Source organism: Lepidochelys kempii, chromosome 5 (genome assembly GCF_965140265.1).
Source record: "Lepidochelys kempii isolate rLepKem1 chromosome 5, rLepKem1.hap2, whole genome shotgun sequence".
Taxonomy (NCBI): Eukaryota; Metazoa; Chordata; order Testudines; family Cheloniidae; genus Lepidochelys; species Lepidochelys kempii.
In genome coordinates this window covers 113,674,938-113,684,536 of record NC_133260.1, presented here as the reverse complement: position 1 = coordinate 113,684,536, position 9,599 = coordinate 113,674,938, and the positions used below count along the sequence as shown (strand labels likewise).

General features: G+C 42.0%; 2 protein-coding genes across 2 annotated transcripts; both read left to right on the top strand.

Moving 5' to 3' along the window:
- The first annotated feature begins 2,370 nt into the window (after positions 1-2,370).
- LOC140911964 (interferon beta-like) lies at positions 2,371-2,982 on the top strand. The gene has a single exon (XM_073346122.1). It carries the CDS (start codon positions 2,371-2,373, stop codon positions 2,980-2,982), a length of 612 nt encoding a protein of 203 aa, XP_073202223.1.
- A 5,813-nt stretch (positions 2,983-8,795) lies between these two features.
- Positions 8,796-9,371, top strand: LOC140912120 (interferon beta-like). The gene has a single exon (XM_073346283.1). The coding sequence runs from the start codon at positions 8,796-8,798 to the stop codon at positions 9,369-9,371; it is 576 nt and encodes a 191-aa protein (XP_073202384.1).
- The last annotated feature ends 228 nt before the right edge of the window (positions 9,372-9,599 follow it).

The window sequence follows — 9,599 nt, the reverse complement described above, 5'->3', positions numbered from 1 at the left end:
AGCCATATGAATCAGGCTTGTGTACACTCAAGTCAGCAATTCTATCCCCCAGTTTTCTGACCAGCTGGTGCCACCCCTCCACTCCCTCCAAATCAGGCGTGTGTGCTCCTTGCCACCAACAACCAGTTTGGTGCACAGAATGGATTAAACTTTCAGTTATAACATCAACAATGCCTAAAAATTACCTAAACCCAACATTTAAAATTATAGTAATCAACCTGCCGGTGGCATCAGATCTAGTGAGGATCCTCCTCTCTACCAAGTTTGGTGTAGGTGGATAGCAGTTCTGAAGAGCTATCAGTCAACAGCAGCGCTGCCAACCACATACTTCAGCCACAGCCTGAATATTTGAGACTGATTCAACATTTATGAAAAATGTTTGGCCCTTTGTAAACATTTTCTGAAATATTTGTACGTGTGAGTTTTTGTTGGAAAAGAATATCTCTGGAGTCAGAAAGTATAAGAAACACTCATATAAATACATATTTTAAAGAGACTTTTCTCCAGAAAAGTTCATGCAGCCACCTGGAAAGCAGTTTTGAATTAGAAGGCAACCATCCCAGGAACAGACACAATAGCACTGACTCAGGTGAACCATCACACAGGACAAGTAGCAAATTATGAATAGCAAATACTCATAGGGAAATGAGTGTGGTGACGAGGTCCTGAGCAATCAGAGTGGAATGTGTATAAATCATTTGTCAAATCACTTTAACTAAATCCATTAGCAAATTCTGAATTTATTTACAGATTTGCCTATTGGAAAAGGGGCTAAACTAATCTCTTATTTCACATTCAGATTAAGATGGCTGACACAGAAGAAAAATATTCCAAGAAAATTTCCTGCTCTTTTCACTGAAATTTAAATATACAGGATTTCATCAAATTCTAGCAAATATTTCACCCAGCTCAGTCTGCATCTAACCTTTCCCAGAAAACAGGCTCATTGCTGATGAAAATATGCTGAGACACTTTGTGTCTTTATTCCCATAGCTTTCTTACTTGAACAACAACAGCTAAGATTCAGATTTTTTTAATTTCTTGCTCTTTCATATAACTATTATCTCCTGAAGCTTCAGCTTGCCAGGAAATGCACACGCAGAACTCCCAGTGGAGTAAATGCAAGATTGGGGTGCAGCACCTCTGGTATGATTGGGTCCCTTATATGGTATACTTATGTACAATAAACTGCCTTCTTTACAGTGACGCTTCCAAATCGTTTAGGCAAAACTCTAGATTATGATTTTAAAAAGTGCTCAAGGTGATGGGAGAGGAAGATGTAAAAGAAGTGACACGAACAGAAATATGGTCATGTTTTCTTCTTTTCCTTCTTTAAAATTAATATGAAAATATTCCTTTTCAATTTTTGGGTTGAAAACCATTCCCCTTCACTGATGGAAACTCCAACACGACAGCCGAGTGCTACGGTGTGAAAAACAGAAAGTGAAACTTGCTACAGGATGCAAACTTCACTCATCAGCCCACTTGAATTTCAATGCCCAAGCTCAGTGAAATGCACACTGAAAAAAAGAATAAAGCTTGAATGGTGAAAAGGGAAACACGTTTGAAAGTAACATTCATTTATGTCAGTCACTCTAGCATATTACCAACCATACAGTCTTTGCAAAAAGAAAAGGAGGTCTTGTGGCACCTTAGAGACTAACAAATTGAGCTGTAGCTCACGAAAGCTTGCGCTCAAATAAATTTGTTAGTCTCTAAGGTGCCACAAGTCCTCCTTTTCTTTTTGCGAATACAGACTAACACGGCTGCTACTCTGGAACAGTATTTTCAGTTATCAGTTTCTTAAGTAAACCTCCCAGTTTCTCAGTGCCCTCTGTCCATCCTGTGGTATTCCCTACACACAGGGATTTTCCTCTCTCATCAGACGGATAGTCTTGCTGATGTAACTTACTGATCTAACAGATGTTTACATCTGCCTAGCACTACTAACTACAGATACTTGGGAGTAGACAGGCAGGTCCCTACTCTAACCTGTAACTGGAAGAAACAGTTAATCATCACTCTTCTCACCCTTTAAATTTTCTTTATCTAAGAGGGTGGGGCGGGGGGCCCTCAGGAAAGAAATATAGGGATTCTTTCTTCTAAAAAAAGGGAATGACTGTGATTTTGTTCTTCCAATGACTTGTTCGCTTCCACTAAATAGAAAGGAGGAAAATGAAAGTAAAAACTTCAAGCAGGCAAAAGCTTGAAAAGTAGAAAGTGATGAAGGAAAAATCTCTTGCTACAGAATCCTTAAATTCCTACTTAAATTCAGAGACATGGGTCGAAAACACAAAGGTTTACAGAAGACCTTGAACAGGCACCAGTTGCTCAAGTTCTACACAAACACAGGGAATCTAAGACATCATCATGATCAGCAGGAGTTTGCTGCAATTTTGCCTCGTGCTGCTCTTCTCCAGTGAAATCTCATGTCTGGACTGTAACAGGCTGCATGTTCTACAAATCAGAATGAACAGCGAGAGTTTTGAGCGTCTGGAGAAAATGGGTGGCAACTTTCCCTTCCAATGTCTAAATGAAGGGATAGCTTTCAAGCCCAGAGATATCCTCAAGCTCCGACTGTCCCACCAAGAGAATGCCAAGGTAGCCATCCAGCAGATCCTCCAAGAGCTCTTCCATATCTTTAACAACAATCTCACCCAAGCTGCCTGGAATGGGACTTCCATAAAGGAATTCCAAAATGGACTTCACCAGCAGATTGAGAAGCTGGAGACGTGTTTGAGTGCTGAGATGGAAAAGGAGGTAACCTACCCAGGAAATGAGAACCTCCTGCTCACCAGCCTCAAACTGAAGAGATACTTCCAGAAAATAGAGGATTTCCTGAAAGAAAAGCAATACAGCCGGTGTGCCTGGGAGATCATCCGTGTGGAAATATCCAGATGTTTCCTCATGCTCGACAAACTCACCAAGAGACTTGAAAATGAAGGTACCATCTTTTCTTTTTTCCTAGAAAAACTCAAATAAGATTATTTGAATAAAACAGCTGGTGAAAGATGGGTGATAGGGTTATAACTCCTAATACGTCGGGCCCAATCTTTCTCCCATAGTAATTTTATGCATACAGCTATTTCAAACGCATGCTCAAATCTTTTCAGAGTAGCATATAATTTAGTGCTTCTCTAGCACACACAATATTCTATATGAAAAATATACCAATATATCATAACTGCTAACTAAAGACAAAATATTGTTACGTGATAACTAACTATGCCAAATAGAAAAGAACAGTGAGAAGACCCCTTTCAACAACTGTCTCGTTAGACAACGTTCCAGTTAGGACACCAGAAAATGGGGGGTCTGTGTTCACACTCTTCTATCCCATCAGCTCATTTTGCACATAGGGATGGCCGAGGGTTCTTATTCTGCTTTTCTTTCTTTTGTTTACCGCTAAATTCAACAGCTTTAGTAACAACAAATTGTGACAGGATGACAAGTGCACTAAGGCTCAGGATTTAGGATTTGACATCTGGTTAGAAAAAGATGGCCTCTATTTGGCATTTGAATCTCTCCATGTTTGAACCAGTCCCCTTTTTCATTCCAGCACGTGATGCTTCCAGTAATGATGCTCTGAAAACAGCTGAATGAAACTGCACCTCCACTGGAGTCCTGCGTCTCTAAACTGATTCTCGAATCAGCAGCTTTCGAGACTCCTATCAGTCCATCTTGAATTAAGCAAACTGCCAAACTTCAACTGCACTATTTATGTCCTCCTTGCCATTACCAGACTGATTTATTCACATGAGAAAATGTTAAACAGAAGATTTTGCTGAAAATAGCCCAGAGAAACCCAGAAAGAGACTGCCAAAGTGGCCATCCAGGTGATCCTCCACCAGATTTCCTACATCCAGGGATGAAAGTAACTTAAAGGACTTGCTAGTATGCCACAGTCCTGAGCAGGGGGTAGGGCCTCAACCAGAAGAGGCGTTGCCTCAACCGGAAGAGGCCCAGCCTTTAAATCCCAGGTCTTTAAATCCCGGGCTACCAGCTGCAGAGGCGGCTGGGTGTGCCGGAGCTCGGGGTGATTTAAAGGGCCTGGGGCTCCATCCGCCGCTACCGCAGTGGAGCCCCGGGCCCTTTAAATCGACGACAGAGCCCCAGGGGCTCTCAGCTGCCTCCGCTACCCAGGGGCTTGGGGCTCTAGTGGAGATTTAAAGGGCCTGGGGTCCCTGCATCGGCTGGAGCCCCAGGCTCTTTAAAGTAGGCACTCTGAAATTTTAAACTAGTCCAAATCTATATTCTTTTCGTGCACTGTGAAAAGATTTTCAGATCATTTTACTGGATTTGTAAAAGTGTCTTTATGTTGATCCATTTATATTTATTCACAATATTAATGTATTGCTTTTATTTATTTTTTCAGAGGTTTTCTAATATTTATAAATAAATATTTATTTCTACAAAATAGCAACCTACAGCAGTAGTGATTTGTACTAATTAGATTTTTTTTAAAAAACAGAGATCCAATAAAAATCTTCTCTTGTTTTCCCTTAAGATTCAGTTCAGCAAAGGACTTGTGAACATTTGCCATACTTTAAGTACACGAGCTTTCCTTTGACATAAGTAGTTAAACTTGACAACATGCTCTAATACATTGTGAACATAAACCCTGATTCAGCAGTGACTCCATAAGAAAAATAGCTAGGGTGACTAGTTTTACCACTCCAACAGACCACACACCACAACCTCAACTCTGCAGCTGTTGTGTTTCTGCCCGTTAACAGATCATTTTCACCCACAACATTTGTAGTTGCAAGTGTTTGGAGCAGTAGCTCATTGTGATGAAATGAAAGGGATGATGGAGACACAGGCATTCTAAGGGGAAGACTTCAGGCTGTCTTGGTACAAAGTTGCTTGTCCCCTTCCTCCCCAATGAGATGTGTGTGTCACGTTTCCATGTACGCAGACTCCGTATCTCCCCCACTACCACCATCAGGGAGGCTTACGTGGGTCTAATTTTCCCCCTCCACCAGTCAGGTTTGGGTACACTTGGCTCACAAACACTATCAAGCTTGTACATACCCAACCCCTCCTGTGAATCAGGCTTGTAAGCATCTGCTGCTGCTTCCCTTTGCTCTCCCCCGGATGTTCCCAAAACAAGCGTGTGTGCTTAGGGACTGCATGTTGCACCAACAACCACCAGCTAAAGGATCACAGTGCATCAAAATTTCAGTTGAGCTGTGAATGACTAAAAATTACCCTGAACCCAAAAGTTAAAAATTACCTGAAAGCAAAAAACAAAAACAAAAACCATCCATTGGACCGGATCTCGTTGCCAAGTTTGGGTATGTAGATAGTATTTTTGAAGAGCTATTAGTCAGTCCCATCATTGTCTAGCATTAATTTAAGTCACACTCTAAATCTGGAGATTTCTTATTTAAAAGTTTTTAAAGAAGTCAAACAACCATTACATTAAATGTTCAAATGGTGAAAAAACAAAGTGTGTGTGTGAATATTTACACTGATTGGAAACCTGCCTTTGGGAAAAAAACCAGGAAGGTATGTCCCATTTTAAATCCCTTTTGTAACACAGTCAAAACCATGGTGTCTCTAGTAGGAGACTAAATTCTTCACAGTCAACAGATGGCAGCATTGCAGAAGCTTTTGCCCTCTGTTCTCTTTAGCTGAGGGGTTCTCAAACATTTCATTATGTGGGCCTCATCTTACAAAAATTGATCCTTTCCCCTCCCATTCAGGATCAGCTAACATTTGTGTGGCAGGTACACCAAATGCTTACAAAGAAAGGTAGTACTAGAAACGCATTTATATAAGGTTAGCGGTCTTTAAAGGAACGTGGGATCTGCCAGTTCTCTGAAGACCATCACCCAGTACTCCACGTACTGCCACTGATTCAGAAAACTCAGTTTGGGACCTGTTGGTTTAGAGGCATGTACAAGGAGTTAACTCTTAAAACAAATGCCTCTCCTTTCTTATGGTGCAGTTTTTTCCAAGAGCTGTAGCCATCAGCTGTCCAAGTTCTTTCCTGCCCAAATCTTTCTCCCTTCATTCATTCCTTCACGTAGTTGGAGCCAAAGGTTATATTGACAAAACACAATCATCTGAGAATAATGAGAGCAAAAGTAGACTGCATGAAAAAGTCAAGGATTACAAAATCACCACCCCCATAACGTATCCCCCGCCCCTCTGATGGAACATGGCCGTCATATAGCACCTGGGAGCCATACAAACTCTTCAGACTCTAACTGCTTTGTTGCCCAGGGAGTGCAGTGGGGAACCTCCTGACATTCATCCCATCATATTGTTTATAAGCTGTGCTATGTGGAAAAAATCCATTCATCTATTGAAGAAGCCATTTGATGCCATGTATCATCTAAGATTTCAGGCCTTCCTGTGGGAAAGCCAACCACAGGGGGATAAAAAGGGAGGAACATGCTAATAATACATCCCCACTTCAGCTCACTTTTATCCTTCCACTGGCAGGCAGGAGCGGATACTAGCAGGTTTCTCCCCAGCCTTCATCATAGAAGCAGATGAGCCTGTGGCTTCTACACAGAACACTAGGTCTTTTCACACAGAGCTACTCAGTTTTTGCATCAGTTGTTGGGACCACTCAGAGCCCCGTTCCGGTCCCTGTCAGCGAGGTTCCATTACAGCCATGAAACCAGGGCTTCCTTCAGACTGCAGTTGCCTCAGATACTCTCTGTAGGTGACATGGAGAGATGCACCCACCAGACCTGTAGTAGTACTGCCCCAGCTCAATGCGCGTCTGCTCGTTCCAGGCCCCACACGTGGATCATAACTGTATGGAGAACACCCCAAGAGGGAACTGGGAGCAAAAGCTTCTGACTCCACGGCACCTCATCTCACCCCACACACCCTTCCATGTGGCACAGGGAAGAGGCATAAGCAGAGGGCTCTACCCCTGCATGGATCCTCTGCAGCAGGCTCTGAGGCCCTTGTAACCAAGTTTTCTCAAATAATAGACTGGTTCTTTGCCTACTTGCTGCAGGGAAGATGGAAGTAGGGGTGCTGGGGTTGAGCAGCATCAAGAAATATTAGCAAGTGAATGCATGGTCTCCATTATATACAGTGTTTACAGTTTTGTTCACTGGCTTTCAGCAGCCATACAACAACAACTATTCAAGTACCCCTAAATTATTGTCACCATATAGATTTATTGAAAAAGATGATTTGGCTCCCCTGCCCCGCATTACCCTGTGATTACTTTGTTACCTTATCCTCTCCTAGTATTCATACTACAGTACTTATTTCCCTCTCTCCTCAACATCTTCTCTGGACTCACCCTCGTGTGGGATAAACATCCCCAACACCCATGGAAAGTAATGCGAGAATAGGGAGCGTAGTGCATGGCAATCTGGGGGCTCTGCTAAGTCTGCTTTCTCTGCACTATTCAGAAACTTTCATGTAGCTGATGCAAGACTCTGATAGTTCTTATCAAAGTGCAGGAAGCCTTGGGAGACTCTAACCAAATTAATATGCACAGAAATGTTTTCATGGTTTATTCAGGTGATTCTTCCTTTCTAATTTCAGTGAAAATAGTTTTCTTTTTGGATGAAAACACATTTTCCTGCCGCGATGGCAAAATCCAGCACAACAGTCTGTGCTAGGGGAAGAGAACCAGAAAATGAAATGTGACCACAGGAAACAAAGAGGCTAAATCAAAGCTGAAGAATTTCCCTGCCCACGCCAAGGGGAAAACAAAAAAGTTAAGAGAAGGAACTAGCCAAAATGGTGAACACTGATTTTGATTTTTAAAAAATTCTTTGAATGACTACAACCCAGGGACATGCCTGTTAAAAATACAAATCAGGACTTCTCTTACAAATCACCTCCTTCTGGCCCCACTGTAAATCACAATCATCCATGTGGGTACCTCTCTAGTATGTGTAACTAATTGCTCATCCTGTTTTACGAATTACCTTCCATTTTTCACCACTGTCAACTACTCAGAGTGACCAATAGGACAACATGTTCACACCATCTAACTGCATCGATTGCTCAGCTTCAGTATATACACTGAGATCTGGAAGTAAACAAAAACTGAAAAAAGGTTCCATTCTCTCAGAGCTCACTCTCTATCTCCAGTGTTTTCCTAGAAGGAAGATACCGATATTTGCTGGTGTCTACATATTAAGTGTGCTTTTCAGGTTGCATGACTGAAGTTGAAATTTACCATTATTTTTGGGAGGCCTAACATAGGTGCTGCCATACCCCCTGGCTTGAAGTGGTTTCATACATATTCACAGTTTACAGTTTGGTTCAATGGCTCTCAACAGCCCCACTATACAAACTGTTCCAGCTCCCCTGAGGCCAACCCTTTCCTCCCACTTCCTCCAGGCCTCAAAACTTTAAATATACCTAAACTAGTTTTGTCTGTCAAATGCAGGAAGTGATGAATGAGAAAAGTGTAGGGTTTGATGAATTGGCGGTCTTCTCATTACCACTTCTGAAGTGTGGATGATCTTATTATATTAGATCTTTAAATTAATGCATCATGAAAAGCCTGTATGTATGTGGATCCAGCATAAGTGAAAGGGGTTTGGTCACTTTCACAACAATACAAAAAGGAGGAAGCGTGGTAAAAGAATCTAGAAAGCAGTGAATTATACAGAAAGAAAAAGACTGAAGCCTCCAGGAGGGAAAAACCTTTTAAAAAAAAACAGAAAATGATGAAACAAAAATTCTGCAGCCAATTATTTAAAGTCAGAGACATGAAGGAAAGACACAGCAGTCTACATAGGACCCTCAACAAACTCCAGGCTCAAGGTTCCACACAAAGAAAAGAAGTGGAAGACATCAGCATGACCACCAGGTGTTTGCTGCACATTTGCCTCATACTGCTCTTCTCCACTGAAATCTCATCTCAGCTCTGTACCATGCTTCACTTCCAGCAGAACAAAGTGAACAAAGAGAGCTTGGAGCTTCTGGAGAAAGTGAGCGGAAATCTCCCCTCACAATGCATAAATGAAAGGGCAGCTTTCAAACCCACCCAGGATGCCCTCCAACTCCCAGTGTCCCAGAAGGAGAATGCCAAGGTGGCAATTCAAGAGATCCTCCAAGAGATCTTCAACATCTTTAGCAAAAACCTCACCCAAAGTGCTTGGGATGGGGCTTCCATAGTCAGGTTCCAAAATGGCCTTTACCAGCAAATTCAGCGGCTGGAGGCTTGTTTGAGAGCACAGACAGAGAAGGGCTTAACCAACCCAGAAAGTCAGGACCTCCAGATCACCAGTCGGAGAGTGAAAAAATACTTTCAGGGGATAGATGCTTTCCTGAAAGAAAAGCAATACAGCCTGTGTGCCTGGGAGATCATTCGCGTGGAAATACCCAGATGTTTTGAACTGATTGACAAACTCACTCGAAGGCTGAGTAACTAAGGTACAGTACAAAACTTTTCCCTGGAGTAAATGAATTCACATTAAGGTAATTTATACAGCTGAACAAAGATAACGGATATTTTATAACTCTGCTTATATAGGGCCTGATTCTTCTTTTATAGGATCAGTGGCCAAATCGCAACTGATTTCCATGGCAGCAGCTTTAGGCTCTTCCTGTCCTGTCCTGGAAACGGATTTTCAGTGACATGGATTTACTTTTTGGTGTTT